An 18421-nucleotide genomic window follows, 5' to 3' on the forward strand; every position below is an offset into this window, starting at 1 on the left:
GTGCGACTATTTATCTTATGGATCATATCTATGCTTATGCTTGGTCTATCTTGTATTACATGATCGCGCTATTATTATGTTGTCTCACTCTACTTTCTCACCACACTTATGCATGTGATCTAGGCATCATTTAGGTTTATTTTGTGGATCACATGCCTTGACAATATTGATCTAGAGGGAGCCTCATATATGTGTGTTTGATGCATACTCAAGCATATCTTTTTCCTTGCACACATATAGAGGGAACTCCTACGATCAACTATTGTCGCATGTCTATTTGTTCAAGATTTATCTTTGATTCCATGTCCTAACCATGTTGTCATCAATGTCAATGCACCAAAAAGGGGGAGATTGGAAGTGCAAGTGTCACTTAAATTATATTTTGGTGTAATGACAATATGGTTAGTGAAACTAATATCAGTTGCTAAAGTTTATCTCGGGATATTGGTTCCAAGTTTCCTTGATGGAGGTATGCGACCCTCCCCCCCCCCAAATTCAAAAAGATCAAAGCGTGGTTTACCGGTGACTCGAAGGTTTTCGCTTGGTTCCATTTGAGTCGTAGGAAGAGCCATACTACTAAGAGGGGTCATTGTGGATTTATGTCATGTGGGAATGCCATATTTAAAACCATATACACCAGCCTTCCTACTCCTACTACCATATATCCATTAGTGTGCTGGTTGTGGTATCTAGAAAGTTGCAATAGAAATGTTCTCGATCCCCCGCGCGCATGGGGTACTGCGTAACCTTCTGGGTACCCCGTGCGCACGGGGTCTCTTAATCCCCGTGCGTACGAGGTGCTGCGTAGCTCCCTGGGTGCCTTGTGCGCACGGGGCTGACTTAGCCCATGCGCATGGGTCCAACGGGCAGAAACCCCCACCCAGCCAAGGACACTATAAAAGCCCCCTTCTTCCTCCTCCATCCCTAACCCTAATGTCTTGGTGAACTCCACCATTGTTACACTCCATTTTGCTCAATACTCTCAACCTCCCACCCAAACTTGTTAAAACTTTGGGAATTTGGAGAGCAAGACCCGATCTACACTTTGACCAAACCAAATCACGTTCCCCGCAATATTCTTCCACCATTGACTTGTTACTCTTGGAGCTTGTGCTCGTAGGAAGTTAGAGATTCCTCCGGAAGCTTCCTTGCTTGTGGTGTGCTCCAGAGAAGTTTGTAAAGGTGTGGTGGTCGCCTTCAAGACAAATCCTGAGTGATTCAAGGCTCATCCGTTGGGGGTGACTCGAAAGATATTACGGTGAGCCTTCGGTGGCGTTCCACAAGCTTTGGCTCTGGCACCGCTCCAAATGGAGATAGCTCTTCCCCAAGGAAGAGTGAACTTTGGGATAAAATCCACGTCCTCGTCTCACTTGTGGTTAATCATTTCCGGCACTTTACTTTGCTTTGTTTGCTTGTTGGCTTGCTAATTAGTTTGTTGCCTAGCATATTTAGCTTTAAGCCTGCTTGTCATATAGGTTGTGACCACCTAGTTGCATATTTAGTGAACCTTAATTATCCGCTAAACCTTGAAACTGACAAGAAAAATTAAAATTTATAGTCTCCTATTCACCCCCTTTAGTCGACCGTATCAATCCTTTCAACTCTACATGTGAGCTTGGTCTGGTGCAAGGAATCTTAGAAAACTAGAAAATAATTATGAGCTGCTACTTAATTGTATTAAGACAATATCCACTGTTTATGCAGCATGAAGTAATCGGGTTGGAAGATCTGAAATAGTGACAAAGTATTCCTTCATTCCCCTGCATATTCCATATGAAAATGAGTCAATGAACTTTTACTCTTCATTCCTGTTTGTTGTAGTATTTTATTTTGGAGGTGTGATAATAATGGTTTTTGCCATTTCCAGCTAACTCCATTTCCTTAGTGTTGGAATAAGCTACCGCGAATCCAGCAAACTTATACTGGATGTGGAATTAAACATGACTTCTAATCTTGATGTAATTGCCAAAATTGCAATCCGTGAACAAGTGTGGATTGCAATCCATCTTCAGCACCAACACACATCTAAACGTCTTCTCCTCCTTCCCCCAAGAACCTTCAAAAGGGTTCAGCTGCCGCCGCCCGTCGTGCCACTGGACACTGGTGTTGCTGTTGGTCGCCGCCTCCGCCACTCCTCTAACACGTCGCTTGAGAGCTACATCGGTGAGCTTAGGCGTGGCCGAGCTGCGACGGCAGGCGCAAGTGTGGTTGTGCTGCGACAACACGCTACCGTGATGGGGAGGCAAAGAAGAGTTTTGGCGGGACGCAAGCGTGAGCGAGCAAGCAATGGCGAGCTTCGAAGGCGCGCGAAGGCGTGGACGAGCTATGGTGGCGAGAGCCTGCTTCGAAGCATTTCTACCACACCAAGCAACGAAAATAGATAAAGTTGGACAAGCCAGGAGTAGTCTAGTCCTTTCATCTGTGTGTAAATAAAAAATAAAATAAAAATGAATAAAAAGGAGGAAATGACATTGGTACTTTATTCGCAAAGCCCATATTAAAAGTGGCAACAGAAATGACATGATACACCGTTTTGTGAGAAGTTAGCTTATAGACTCCTACGTGTCATTGTGTATTCGCGTTTGACTTTTTTTCGCATTAGAACAGACTTCTTGTACATATATTTTATCTTTTATAAAAATATGATAAGTCATTGATGTACTTTAAAAAAAAGAATGACATTTTTGCGAAGCCGCGTGTTCAAAGTGGCAAATAGCCGATTTTCTTCATGCCCAGTGTAGCCGTCGGCCCGAACCACAAACCCCCGACCGCCGGGGCTTATCCGCTCCTCCTCAGCTCAGCTCAGCTCGCTCCCCCAAACTGCCACGCCATGGAGGCGGTCGCCGCCCTCGACGCCCGCGCCCTGTTCTCCCCTCCCACCGCCCTCCCCTCCTCCCCCTCCCCCCACCTCCGCCTCGCGGCCCGTCCGCGCGCGCTCGCTGCCTCCCCCGCCTTCGTCGCCGCCACCCCCAAGCAGCGCTTCCTGACCCCCCACCCGGACCCCGCCGGTGGCCGCGGCACCAGGGATGTCGTCGCGATGGTACGAGGAGCTGCACATCGCTGCTTCCTGGCTGAATCTGCACCATGGCTCATCCAGCTGGGTAAACTGATTGCCGTCTTCTTGCTTGGCAGGTTATCCCGTTCCTGAGGGGAACAGCGTTTGAGCAGCCGCCGCCGGATTTGGCCTCGTTCCTTTACAAGAACAGGATCGTGTACCTGGGGATGTGCCTCGTGCCGTCGGTGACGGAGCTCATGCTCGCCGAGTTCCTCTACCTTCAGTACGAGGACGCGGAGAAGCCCATCTACATGTACATCAACTCCACCGGCACTACCAAGGTCGGTGCTTCTGCTCCACCTATTGCTACATATGATTGTTGCTACAGAAATGAGCGTGTCTCCAAAACCTCCTTCTAGCCTTGATAGTTAATGCTTAGGTATGAAATGCACCTCAATTGAGGGTAGCCTGTGGAGTATGTCGATCTTTAATACCCGATTAGCATAATATGTTAACCCGTTCAACTTCTTTTACTAGTCGTTGGATGATTCAGATAGCATGCAGTTATGCATATTTTGTTGAAAATGATCATAGGGAGGTCAGACTTCGGAAGTTATAATGATCTAAAAAATGAAAATTTGCTTATATCTTTCACCTACAGTTTGTTAAGTTCTCTTTTTTCTTGCAGCACATTATCTGTAACAACTCGATAATCTTCAATGTACTACCAGAATTTTGTTCTATTTTAGGTCTTCAGATTGCACTAATACATTTATCTCCTTGTTTAGAATGGCGAGAAATTGGGTTACGAGACGGAAGCTTTTGCTGTATATGATGCTATGAGGTCAATTCCTGCCTACGTTTTTCCCCATGCTCACCTCTTTTTACGCATGTGCTCCCTTTGTTCCAAAATAAGTGTCGTGGTTTTCGTTTGAACTAAAACCATGACACTTATTTTGGATCGGAGAGAGTACCTTTTTCTGTAACTAATTCCTCTAGATTACATCCCCCTTGCCGTTATTTTGTGCATTTTTAACGAGTAAATTGCACAAAACCACCACTTTGAAGGCTAGGTTTGCGAAAAACACTACAATACATTTTTTTTTTGCAAAAAACACCATGTCTATGGTAATCTTTTTGCAAAAAACACTGATCGGCGGATCTTGCTCAGTTAAGTGAGTTCATGACAAATGGGGCCCGCCAGTCAGGCTGACGTGGCACCAATTTCTCACACCGTTACATGAAAACGTTTGCTGGACATGGGGCCTGCTTGTCAGCCTAACAAGCCTCTCCTGGGCATTCCATCGAACAATTTGCGTGCAACGACTATGGCGGGCTCTGCCTCGTCTGGGGGCAGGACGGGCGACCTCGGTCGGGGTTGGGACGGGCCGCGGCAGTGAGCAGCAGGCAGCGGGCGCGGCGGTTGCAGCGAACAGCGAGCATGCAGCGGCGCGGCGAGCAGGCAGCGGGGCGCAGCGGGTGCGGCGAACAGCGAGCACGCAGCAGGTGCGGCGGCGGCGGCGAGCAGCGGGCGCGGCAGCAGCGAGGCGCGGAGGCGGCGGCGAGCAGCGAGGCGCGGCGGCGGCGGCGAGCAGCGAGGCGCGGCGGCCGTGGCGAGCAGCGAGGCACGGCGGCCGCGGCGAGCAGCGGGCGCGGCGGCCCGGGCGAGCAGCGTGCGCGGCAGGAGCGAGCGCGACGGGAGGTTGACGAATCAGTTTTCTTTTTGTTTCAATGACAAGTGGACCCCACGGGGCCACACATGATGATAACGTTAGCCAATGTCGCCGTTACTTAGGCTGTGCCATGTCGGCCTGACTGGCGGGCCCCATTTGTCATAAACTCACTTAACTGAGCAAGATCCGCCGATCAGTGTTTTTGGCAAAAAGGTTACCGTGGACATGGTGTTTTTTGCAAAAAAAATGTATTGTAGTGTTTTTCGCAAACCTAGCCTTCAAAGTGGTGGTTTTGTGCAATTTACTCATTTTTAACCGATCATGACTTCTATACTAGCTGCTAGTTCTTTCTTCATATGAAATGTGCAATATTGTTTTTGACATGCTGAAGGTATGAATACTGCAGGACCTCATTAATTGCATTTTGTTGGTAAAATGTGGAATCATCGCCCTTTAAGTTACATATAGAATTATTGGTGGTCACAAATATGAGCTTACTGTTACTGTAGAAGAAGTCTAGAGCAATCTTGCCTTTGCCTTCATAACCATTAGTCAGGTGGACTATTTCTACGCTGTGTCGTGCAATAAATGATATCAGATGTGAACACATGCAGATTTGTTGTATTCAAACCTTCATCAAACGACAATAATATTTCTCCAACTCGTCCCCTTTTTTCGAGCCAGTGGGGGAACGACAACTGCGTCTGGCTCGGTTTACTCACAAATATCCTTTTTACTATTAATGAAAAACATTTTGTAGGAGTGTTAAAACATAGTGTAGAAGAGCGTTATTATTATTTCCCACATAGTTTACCCTCATCTTCATCACTTCCATATTTCTGCCCATGTTCTCCGCAGGGTTGTTAGAAGGGGAGCCTTGGCGCAGCGGTAAAGCTGTCGCCTTGTGACCATGAGGTCACGGGTTCAAGTCCTGGAAACAGCCTCTTGCAGAAATGTGGGGAAAGGCTGCGTACTATAGACCCAAAGTGGTCGGACCCTTCCCCGAACCCTGCGCAAGCGGGAGCAACGTGCACCGGGCTGCCCCTTCTTTCTCCGCAGGGTTGTTTGATGTGGAGGACTGGTGGTCACTGGTGTCTGGGAACAAGCCCCAAATAATGTAACCTTGACCCCTAGTGTGCAAGAGCCTAGAGTTGACATAGAAGAGGATAAAACGGCACTTGATGCTCCCTCCTGACTGATCACACTATCTCTCCCATAAGACCTTAACCGAGTCACAAGCCCCAACTCCCTGTTTCTAACTCATCACTTGCACCCAATTCTCCTCTGATACACTTGAACTGTGTTATGGACCAACATTATCTTTCTTGGCCAAATGCTAGCTCACTTCTCCCATTTTGCATGATTATTAATATAGGGTAATTGTTTGGGACAAACTGTGCATACATATTCAGCTATCGTTATGATCTGTGGCTCTGTGCATGCCAAAGCTATGCCAAGTTGCCAACACTCCCCTGCATCACAAATATATAAAGATTTGGACACACGACAGCCTCCAAGATGCATCCTTGGCGACTGATTTATATGGAAATATTTCTAAAAGGCTATAAGAATATTATCACATACACATTTAATATGGTTATTTTTTGTGTTGGAAATTCAATATGGTGAATCTACTGCTACTATTTTCATATTGACAATATCAATAATTTACATATTTTGTTAGTCGAAGTTAGGAAAGTTGCCTTGGCGCAACGGTAAAGGCTGTTGCCTTGTGACCATGAAGTCACGGGTTCGAGTCCTGGAAACAGCTTATGTAGAAAGGTTCTTTATCAATTATGCCACTAATTGTGTCCCACTACTCAGTATTGCCACTAGGAGTTTCGACTGCTCAAAAATGCCATTGATTCATTAGGCACATGCTCAAAAGTGTCACTACACCACTACTGTCAGCTCAAAGCCCGTTTACCATGTTATATGACTAAAATACCAATGGACCCCCATGTTAGCTCTCCCTCTATCTCACTACGGTAAAGTGTGGGTCCCACTCGATCCCCAACAATGTTCTTATTTTCCTGTAAAATTATTCGCTTGCTTACTCCTGACAAGTGGAGGCCACACTTATCATTATGAGATAGAGAGAGCTGACATGTGGGTCTAGGGGTATTTTGGTCATATAACATGGTCAACGGGTTTGACCGTAACGGTGCCCAATGACATTTTTGAGCAGACATATGATGGAATGATGGCATTTTTTATGTGTCTAATGGCATTTTTGAGCAAGCATCTCATGGAATGATGGCATTTTTGAGTAGTTGTAACTTCTAATGGCAGAAGTGAGTAGTGGGACACAACTACTGCGAACTGTTTATTAAAAATTCTGTTATTTTAAGAGCCATTGTCAATACCTTACTCCCTCATCCAAAAAGATATTCTCAGTTCTTAATCATGTCTAAAGATATGCATGTATCCTAGAGCTGCGCCTAAGCTCTTGATCGTATTCTCAATTTCGGCAATTAAGTAGAGTATTCAAGACAGCTACCGAGGACAGGGGACTAGACCTCGTGACCTAGGACTCATCTAGCGCCGCCGCCGCCACCCAACACCGCCACCAGATCCCTCCTCGGCTGACACCGCCTCCGCCGCACCTTCCTCCCCAGCCACATCTTCCTCCCCTCGTCGCCGCCTGAGGCACCCTCCGGCAAAGTCCGGATGTCTCCGGGGAAGGCGGCGGCGGGGCCCTTTTCCGGCTCCTCGGCGTTGGTATAGCGGCCGCGATCCATGTATCCGGGGCGGTGGCTCCTTGGTGAGGCCTTCCTGTCCGGTGGTGGCGGCGTGGAGGATGGGCCGGCTGCAGGCGTGGTCTGTCCTCCGGTCAGATCTGATCTGGTCGGAGTGGCCTGCTCGCTGCGCGGTGGCGGTTCCATGCACATGATGCAGGCTGGATGTTCGTTGAGCAGATCTGGGTGAAAACCCTGCTCTCGAGTAGTTGCCAAGGCCGGCGATGGAGGCACTCTTCTGTGTCGTCCCCTTGTTGAAGGCATTGCCGTGGAGATGCTCCACACCTCTATCCGCTACCTCCGGGGGAAATCCTAGATCAGTTGATCGGATGACGGCGGCACTTTTGTGTCGTTCCCCCCTTGGGGCGTCATTCTTGGAGGTGTGCATTTATAACGCCCTCGATGCGGCTATATCTCCCACGTGTCGAAGCACGACTTAGAGGCATAACCGCATTGAAAGCAATGTCGCAAGTGAGGTAATCTTCACACAACCCATGTAATACATAAGGGAAAGAGATACATAGTTGGCTTACAACCGCCACTTCACAACAATACATGAATAAAGCAGTACATCATCCAGATACATACAAGGTCCGACTACGGAACCAAAATAAAAGAAGACTACCCCAAATGCTACACAGATCCCCAATCGTCCCAACTGGGCTCCACTACTGATCGACTAGAACAAAACAACACAAAGGACAAGATCTTCATAGAGCTCCTCCTTGAGCTTGGTTGCGTCACCTGCATGGTATCATCGGCACCTGCAAACTGGTTTTGGAAGTATCTATGAGTCACGGGGACTCAGCAATCTCACACCCTCGCGATCAAGACTATTTAAGCTTATGGGTAGGGTAAAGGTATGATGTGGAGCTGCAACAAGCGACTAGCATATATGGTGGCTAACATATGCAAATGAGAGCGAGAAGAGAAGGCAAAGCACGGTCGATAAATCTATGATCAAGAAGTGATCCTAGAACAACCTACGTCAAGCATAACTCCAACACCGTGTTCACTTCCCGGTCTCCGCCGAGAAGAGACCATCACGGTTACACACGGTGGATTTAATTAAGATCATCTTCAGGTTTTCTACAACCGGACATTAACAAATTCCCATCTGCCCATAACCGCGGGCACGGCTTTCGAAAGTTCAAATCCCTGCAGGGGTGTCCCAACTTAGCCCATCACAAGCTCTCACGGTCAATGAAGGATATTCCTTCTCCCAAGACAATCCGATCAGACTCGGCATCCCGGTTACAAGACATCCTCGACAATGGTAAAAGAAGTCCAGCAAGACCGCCCGATGCGCCGACATCCCGATAGGAGCTGCACATATCTCATTCTCAAGGCAACACCGGATAAGCAATCTGTACAACTAAAACCAGCCCTCGAGTTTCCCCGAGGTGGCGCTGCAAGGGGCTCTAGTTTGGACCAACACTTAGAACAAGCACTGGCCCGGGGGGGGGGGTTAAAATAAAGATGACCCTTGGGCTGGCCTAACCCAAGGGAAAAAAAGGCTAGGTGGCGAATGGTAAAACCAAGTTGGGCCTTGATGGAGGAGTTTTATTCAAAGCGAATTGTCAAGGGGTTCCATTATAACCCAACCGTGTAAGGAACGCGAAAACCGGGAACATAACACCGATATGACGGAAAACTAGGGCGGCAAGAGTGGAACAAAACACCAGGCATAAGGCCGAGCCTTCCACCCTTTACCAAGTATATATATGCATTAATTAAATAAGAGATATTGTGATATCCCAACAAAACATCCATGTTCCAAACATGGAACAACTCCAATCTTCATCTGCAACTAACAACGCTATAAGAGGGGCTGAGTAAGGCGGTAACATAGCCAAACAACGGTTTGCTAGGACAAGGTGTGTTAGAGGCTTGACTTAACAATATGGGAGGCATGATAAGCAAGTGGTAGGTATCGCAGCATAGGCATAGCAAAAGAGCGAGCATCTAGCAAGCAAAGATAGAAGTGATTTCGAGGGTATGGTCATCTTGCCTGAGATCCCGCAAGGAAGAAGGACGAGTCCATGAAGAAGACAAACGGACGTAGTCGAATGGATCCTCACACACACGACGTTACCGGATTACCGAGAAGAAGTACACCGGAAAGAAAGCAAACACATAGTAAACCAACATCACATAAGCATGGCACGATGCGCAAACAAGTATGATGCATGTCCGGTTTAAGAAGGCATGGCATGGCAAAATGCACAAACAACCCTACAAATTAAGTGGAGCATGGCATGACGAAACACCACGTGACTTATTTAGTTCGATCTTGTTTATGCACCCAACAAGGTTAAATGTTGTTAGCATGGCAAGAGGTGAAGCATGATGAAACTATCTAATCTAGGCAAGTTTAAATGAGGCTGGAACAACAAAACAACAAGTCCGGAAACTCCTCATATGCATATATTAGGTTTGGTACTGTTCTGCCCTAAACACAATTTTAGGGTTGTTAAACATGCAAAGTGAGGCCACCATGTTAAACTATGCATTTTTCCACCCCATTTACATATAAAGTTTGTTACAAACCGAGTTACGGTTATTTAGTTAAGAAAAAAAGCATTTTAGCATGGCAAGGGCAAAATTTAAACAAACAACATTTTAAGCATTTTAAACATAGATGAAAGTGGCATATTATTAAACTACACATAATTCTAAGCATTTTTCATATATAACTTGTTTTAATATGATGCACCGTTTGGGAGATAAAATATGCATGAACAGGAGGGTTTCTGTAAAACAGTCGTCTCTGGAATAAAGGCTAAAATCGCAGGCAGGGAAAAAAATGATATGGGCCAAAACTGGCTGGCCCAACGGAGAAAAAAAAGGAGGGCGCTCGGGGGGGGGGGGGGGGCCTCACCCATGGGCCAGGCCCAGTTCGGAGGGGAAGCAGGCCGGCCTGGCAGGGCACGCTGGGCCTTGGCGCTTGTTCTTGCTGGCACTGGAACGGGTCAACGCGGGGAGCGAGCGGGCGAAGCAGAGAGGCTCGACAGGGGCGCTAGCAGCAGGTCGACGCCGCGGGGCGAGGTGGCGCTGTACTTGGCGCGGTCGTCCTGTGAAGGCGGCGCCGCTTGAGGCGGGGTTGGGCTGCAGGTCGCTGGCGGGAGCAGAGCAGGCCTTGCGCGGGCGAGTGGCTCGGTCAACGGCGGAACTGCTACGTTTCCGAGGCGAAGGTGAGGCATGGTGTCGGCGAGACATGGCACGGAAGAAGGAGGTCCGGCGGGGCCCGAGGGCACAGGGCGTCGGGGTGGCTGGATCCGGCCGCGAGAGATCGCCGGGGTCTCGTTCCCTGCCGGATCAAAGCGGAGGCGAGCCGGTGGACATGGAGCTCCATGGCGCGGGGCCCCTGGTCCAAAACAGAGTGAGGGAGACTGAGGTGAGACGAGGTAGGAGCACGGGAGAAAAGAAGAATGCGGGGGCGACGGGAACTGGCCTGGACAGCGGCGCATGGTGACGAAGACGAGATGCTGCTGCGCGAGCAGAGGAAGAGCTCGACAGGGGCTCGGGCGCTCGCTCGTGGCTGACTTTGGGAGCAGGGAAGGAAGGCGCGAGGAGGCAGGGAGCTCGAGGTTGCGGAGGAGGAGCGGCGACGACGAGCTTCGGCCCGACGAGGCGAACGGGGTCGCGGCAACGGGAGGCTGCGAGGACGGTGGGTGTCGGGCAGAGGAGGAAGAGGCAAGGCCTCGGCACGGGCGCAAGGAAGCTTCAGATCGGGATCTCCTCTCCCGATCGAATTTGGAGGAGGCAACGGCGAGGTGGATCGAGTGCTCGGGGTCTGGGAGAAGGGGCTCGGGCTCCCGTTGGTGGGTGGAGGAAAAATGAGGAGAAGGGGATCCCGAGGTAGATGCGGTAGGTGGTGGCGGCTCAACGGGACAAAGTCCCTAGATTTTAGGGTTTGTCCAAAATGACTAAGGGTGGACTATATATACATCACAGATTAGGTTAGGGGCTACCTCGGTCCCTCTGATCGGAATCGGATGGTCGCGAAATAAAAGCTTAGGGAGTCCAAATGAGAAAACGGTGACGTTTTGTAGATGTTTGGGGTTGATCCGGACACAGCGGTACCGACTGTCCGGGTCGGGTCCGGGACAGATTTCGGACGCGCGCGGGAGGAGGTCCGCGGGCTGACGAGAGAGGTTAGGTAGGGCCTGGCGGTGAGAGGTAGTGCAGAAGGCAAAGGGCTGAGAAGAGAGAAGAGGAGAGGCTCGGCGACTGTTTTCGAAGACCGAAAACGTCCGACGTTTGACCGACTATAATGCCGCTATAGTTATCCGTTGGGGCGTCAAACGGACTCCAAATGCGATGAAACTTGGCAGGCGGCCTGCCGGCAACAAAACAACACCGCACGCCAACTTTCAACCCATTCCGAGAACATTTTCCGGCCACTTATAAAATACTATTTCGGACGTGCCGCGGGCGCGTGCAAGTGTGTCTGGGCTCAGAACGGACAACGGACGGAACTGGGGAATCTGGACGAATGCAAGTTTTGAAAACATGATGATGCAAAGCACATGATGACATGACAAGATGCAACACGCAAGCGAATGACAAGGCAACAACAGCGAATAACTGGAAGACACCTGGCACAATGGTCTCGGGGCGTTACAACATTGGCTCTAGGGACCAGCGGTTGGTTTCCGCGGTGGATCGGCGTTTCATGTGACACATCGACGACGTGGCGTACCAAGGTCTCGGCGACGGATGTGTGATGATGGACGCGCGTAGGGAGGTGGCGTCGTTTGGCGCTGTGGTGGTGTCGTCGGCAGGCCTGGCAAGGTGATGCGTCAGTATCTTCTCTGAAGATGGATTGGTGGAAGACGGCGGCGACGGTCTCTGCAGTGTGCGCATGCGATGCTCGCTGAGAGTGCGCCGGACCAATGTGTGACCCATACCCAGCAATTCGGCTTGGTTGGGGCCTCTGGCTTTACATGTTGGACTTTGGTATGAGGTCTGGGCGGCCCTGACAATCTGCACCCCTTCATCCAGTTGATAGGAGTAGCGGCAGTTGTTGCCAAGATGGTGGCTTTAGACTTGTTGATGTATTACTTTGTAAGGTCTTGGTGAATAATTAATAAAATGGCTGCATGCATTGTCTTGATGCAGAGGCCGGGGGTCATCCTCCTTTTCGAAAAAAATGCATGTATCCTAGCAATTCCAGCAATACTTTTGCAATGCTGTCTTATATGTATTCACCAAATGCAGGTATGTCAAAATTCCAATTTTCACACTCTGTATTGGCAATGCATGGGGAGAAGCTGCTTTACTCTTGGCTGCTGGTGCTAAAGGTAACCGTGCCGCACTTCCATCATCGACGATAATGATGAAGCAGGTTATTTCTGTTCCTTTTGATGATAGAGATAACGTATTAATTTCTATCTTAGATGGTTATACTGCACACGAGTAATTAGATGATGAAGGCAGAATATCGTATTATATCCTTCTTAGATTGTGGTAAGTATATGCACACAGGGTATGGATATTGCCATTTTTGCCGTGTTGGAATGCACATGCCCCTTCATCCAATTCCAATGCATGTGCGACCAAAATTTTCGATAGCTCCTCTAAAAAAAATCGATAGTTAAAATCTTGGTTTAGTTTGCTTGGGCACCAAAAAACACGCCGATACTTCTTTTGTTAACACACTTAGCTGTGTACAAGATCCTTATTCTTGTTTATAAATATGAGGCTAGATTGTCTTACGCTTCTGACCTGCAATGTGCAGCCAATTGGTCGATTTCAAGGTCAGGCGACAGATGTTGACATAGCAAGAAAGGAAATACGAAATGTGAAGATAGAAATGGTACTTTTCACTTCTTCCGGAAAGAAAGAGCTGATAACCTCAGTTTGAAGTCAAACTAATTCAGCATTATTTACTGTTAACATGTTCATATTATTCTAGTTACCATGGGCTCATACCAACTTGTGCAATTCTAGACTCCTATTTTCTTCAATTCTTTGGTTTTTGATAATCAATAGCAGTGGCAGTAAGGATTTTGTTGTACAACATCTGCTCTATTATTTGTAAATGTCTTCATGGTTTGAAGATTGAAGATGCTTCATTCAATTTCCAAACGTTGCCACGGTCACAGCACATGAAGTATGCACTAGTTCCCTGTGTAGCATTCCTTGTATCAACTTCAGTCATAGTTCCTGGCTTGAATGAGCTCTCAGATACTCCCTCCGTCTCATAATGTAAGACCTTTTTTGACACTGATTGTGTCAAAAAAGGTCATTAATGGGACAGGCGGAGTATTTGATAATCTTTCATTAGCAGTACAACCTGCATATATTTTAGAAAAATCTCTAGGGTGTCCACATGGTATGGAAATATAGGCTTATGGCTTTGGGGAGAGGACAATGGTTGCTGTCATAGGGGATCCCTGTTTGTGTAGAGGGCCCTGGATCCTGAATAAGTAAGCATTTTTCAATAAAAGAAAATTAAGCATATTGCCCATACAGGGATGTAGAAGTATCATAGTTTATGGTTATATTTTTGCTTTCTGTACTAGGAAATGATAATGACATCTCAATATTTAGTCATTCCAACAGCGATCCATGTAAAAAAAAGCATGGTCACATGCAAATTTACTGGAAACCAAATTTTCCTATGGATAATGATTGCTTCTTGACCTGATGTGGGCAAGAATCTACTCCCTCTGTTCCTAATATAAGTCTTTTTAGAGATTTCAATATGGACCACATACGGAGCAAAATGAGTGAATCTACACTCTAAAATATGGCTATACATCCGTATGTAGTCCCTATTGAAAACTCTAAAAGGTCTTATATTTAGAAACAGAGGGTGTAGTTGCTTTGCATGAAATATGGTGTGGCCTCATATGGTCTTACTATTTTGTACTGAAATGATGATAAAACCTTGTGATTTGGAAGATGTTTGTTTGCACTGTTTTCATCCACGATACATAGATCACACTAATTGACCACAAAGAGAGAGCTGAAGGGAGATTCAATTATTCGAGGCCATTGGTTCGGTATAATGAGTTTTCTGACTCTTCTTTATGCTGTTCAGGTTAAGCTGCTGTCAAGACACATTGGTAAACCAATGGAAGAGATTGCTCGAGACATCAGACGGCCTAAATACTTCAGCCCAAGCGAGGCAGTGGATTACGGTATCATTGACAAGGTATGTTCTCACGAATCCCACCCATTGCAAGCAAAACGAACCTGTTTTAAGAGCAACTCATCAGTGAAACGCCATTGCAATTCTACAGGTGCTGCACAATGTGAAAAGCCAAACAGATGCCGGCCTCGTGTCCGAAGTCAAGAAAGAATTAATTTAACAATGGGGTGTTACACGTAGGCGTATTTTTGTAGCAAGATTTTTTGGATAGGCAAATGCAATGCAGAAGTGTTAGGCTGGGGAATTCTGGTACGGGATTGCCGTTTTGATTTCGTGGCTCAATAATGCTCTTGTTTCTATGGTTGGGTCGATCTGGTTCCTTGAGCTGTGATTCCAAATGGTTTTACTTTCAGTCTTGTTTCTCTACTCCCTCCTCCCCATATTAAGCGTAGCTACGATTAAAACTATTCACGTCAGGGAGCTTAACTTAAGCATAGGACAAAAACTTTGCATGATATGGCAATGAAAAATTCCACATGGAAAAAGCCGTTGAGCTCCACTGTAGCGAGCCGAGCCTCTGAGCATTATGGCTTCCACCCACAATGTTTACGATGTCAAATTTGCCAACATCATTAGCATTTAACATTAGTGCCAACTTGTCATTTTCTCTCCGATGTAGTCAATGCCAAATGTCAACTAGATGGGACACATCATTGGTAAGGCTGATCACAGTGGAAGTAACGTCACACTTTTTAAGATAATTTTGCTTATGTGGCACATATTTAATGATAAAAGAGGTGATGGTGGTAACTTAGTTAGTTATTGTAACATCACACATATCAAGACAAATGAGTCTATAGGCTAATAAATGAACTATAACAGGACAACACACATATTACTACCCACTGTGAAAGTAGTAACATAGTCTAGTAAAATGTAATGTTACTAGTCTAAGTTACTTCTCATTGTGACTAGTCTAAAAAAAATAAAGGGAAACATGCTCTCACCTCTACCATCATAATTTTACTCTAACTATCCATGCTCCCACCATAATTTATTTACGCTCGGACAAATTTGGCATCGGAGCATCTATACTTTGCTCCGGTTCCCAACTTCTCTAATACTCCCTAAAATTCTCCTGGGTTCTGTAGCAAGTGGCGGTGCTCTCTCAATGATGTCGGCGTGGGAGTTGTTCATCAAGAAGTATTGGGTCGTCACAAGGTTGTCCCTTAGTGTGGGTGACAACCGCCGCGGGCGGTCCTGGCCCTTGCTGGAATTGTTGGTGGCTATTGTTCTTCGGCTATGTTGGAGATGTTGGTTGGGCCGCGTTTCTCTCTATCGCACGGTCTGTCGGCGGTCCTCGGCTGGCGGCTACATGGCATGAAGCTACGGTGTGAGGCCACATGGATGGTGCTTGCTGATTCTTTCGTGGTGTGGAAATGTGTGATGCTCGGATGAAAATCTTGCTCGGCTTTGGTCGGGCCGACTACGATGCCGCCCGTGGGTGGCATACCCCTCCTTAGAGTTGTTGTCGAGGTAGATTCGACATTCTTCTCGCCCAGTTGGAGTGGTGGGTGTCTCCGGGCGAAAGCCTCAATTCGGTTGGATCGACACGATGGCGGCGTCCTCGACGTCGCTTCTTTGTTGAGAGCAGTGTGTTTGGAGGCACGTCTTTGGTTCCTCGTTGCTCTCCTTCGGTGTTCGTCGTGGTCCTTTCTTGATCCTTGATGACGCTATGTACGACCATCGCCAGTGCGCCCAAGACATTGTGTTTCTCGGATCCGATCAAGTCCCACCATTTAATTGCCACCTCCTCTCAGGCATTCAGTGCGCCCAAAGACATTGTAGTGTCTGGAGGTGTCTGGCGTTGGTCGAGATGCGGTGTTGTTTTCAGTTAGTTAGGACAAACTCTTTGATGGAAATATTCCCTAAAGGCAATAATAAAATTGTTATTATTATATTTCCTTAATCATGATATAGAGAGAATGAAGGTTATTCCCTATGCCTTAGCCATAGGTTCTATAAAGTATGCCATGCTGTGTACCAAACCTGTTGTGTAACTTGACATGAGTTTGGCAAGGGGGTACAATAGTGATCCAGGAGTGGATCACTGGACAGCGGTCAAAATTATCCTTAGTTACCTAAGAGGACTAGGGAAATGTTTCTCGATTATGGAGGTGATAAAGAGTTCGTCATAAAGGGTTACATCGTTGCAAGCTTTGACACCGATTCATATGACTCTGAGTCTTAATCTGGATACGTATTGAAAGTGGGAGCAATTAGTTAGAGTAGCTCCATGCAGAGCATTGTAAACATAGAAATTTGCAAAATACATATGGATCTGAATATTGCAGACCCGTTGGGTAAACCTCTCTCACAAGCAAAACATGATCACACCTTAGTACTCTTTGGGTATTAATCACATAGCGATGTGAACTAGATTATTGACTAGTAAACTCTTTGGGTGTTAGTCACATGGCGATGTGAACTATGGGTGTTAATCACATGGCGATGTGAACTAGATTATTGACTCTAGTGCAAGTGGGAGACTGATGGAAATATGCCCTAAAGGCAATAATAGAGTTGTTATTATTATATTTCCTTAATCATGATAAATGTTTATTATTCATGATATAATTGTATTGATTGGAAATGTAAATACATGTGTGAATATATAGACAATACAGAGTCCCTAGTGAGTCTCTACTAGACTAGCTCGTTGATCAAAAGATGGTTAAGGTTCCCTAGCCATAGACATGAGTTGTCATTTGATAACGGAGGCACATCATTAGGAGAATGATGTGATGGACAAGACTCATCCATTAGCTTAGCATATGATCGTTCAGTTTATTGCTACTGCTTTCTTAATGTCAAATACATATTCCTTCGACCATGAGATCATGCAACTCCCGAATACTAGAAGAATACATTGTGTGCCATCAAATGTCACAATGTAACTGAGTGATCATAAAGATGCTCTACAGGTATCTCCGAAAGTGTCTATTGAGTTGGCATGGATCGAGATTGGGATTTGTCGCTCAGTGTATCGGAGAGGTATCTCTGGGCCCTCTCGGTAATACACATCACAAGAAACTTGCAAGAAAGTGATTAAGGAGTTAGTTACAAGATGATGTATTACAGAATGAGTAAAGAGACTTGCGGTAACGAGATTTAACTAGGTATGAAGATACCGACGATCGAATCTCAGGCAAGTAACATACCGACAGACAAAGGGAATTACGTATGTTGTCATAAATGTTCGATCGATAAAGGAAGTACCTTTCTACACCCAGGAGCAAATGCTCCTGGTATGAATAGTAAAATCAAAAAAATAGAAAAAATGTTCAAAAAATTCTGAAATTATTTTGCGACATACTTTCATAAATGTTTGTCGTGCACGCAAAATTTCATCGCGAAATCACATTGGTGGAAGGCGTGTAAAAAAACAAAATCAGAGCTCCAAAATGCTTTTGTAAGTAACATTTTCGGAGCATCAATTTTGTTTTTTTACCACGCCTTCGACCAATATGATTTTGCGATGAAATTTTGCAGGCACAACAAACATTTGTGAAAGTATGGCACAAAAAAATTTCAGAATTTTTTGAATTGTTTTTTAGTTTATTTGATTTTACTGTTCACACTAGGAGCATTTGCTCCTGGGTGTAGAAACTCCACATCCGATCGATAAAGATCTTTGTAGAATATGTAGGAATCAATATAAACATCTAGGTCCTGCTATTGGTTATTAACCGGAGAGGTGTCTCGGTCATGTCTACATCATTCTTGAACCCATATGGTCCGCACGTTTGATGTTTATTGATGATATAGTATTATATGAGTTATGTGAGTTGATGACCGAATGCTGTTAGGAGTCCCAGATGAGATCACAGACATGTCGAGGAGCTCTAGAATG

The 18421-nt window shown here is 46.4% G+C and overlaps 1 protein-coding gene across 1 annotated transcript; it reads left to right on the top strand.

Annotated features, from left to right (window-relative positions):
• Positions 1-2748: 2748 nt before the first annotated feature.
• On the top strand, positions 2749-14920 carry LOC123061092 (ATP-dependent Clp protease proteolytic subunit-related protein 4, chloroplastic). Its single transcript, XM_044484011.1, has 7 exons — positions 2749-3040; positions 3133-3336; positions 3784-3839; positions 12630-12756; positions 13150-13227; positions 14458-14571; positions 14660-14920. The coding sequence occupies exons 1-7, from the start codon at positions 2831-2833 to the stop codon at positions 14726-14728; spliced, it is 858 nt and encodes a 285-aa protein (XP_044339946.1). The 5' UTR covers positions 2749-2830; the 3' UTR covers positions 14729-14920.
• The last annotated feature ends 3501 nt before the right edge of the window (positions 14921-18421 follow it).

The sequence above is a fragment of the Triticum aestivum genome, chromosome 3A (assembly GCF_018294505.1).
Source record: "Triticum aestivum cultivar Chinese Spring chromosome 3A, IWGSC CS RefSeq v2.1, whole genome shotgun sequence".
In the NCBI taxonomy this organism is placed as follows: domain Eukaryota; kingdom Viridiplantae; phylum Streptophyta; class Magnoliopsida; order Poales; family Poaceae; genus Triticum; species Triticum aestivum.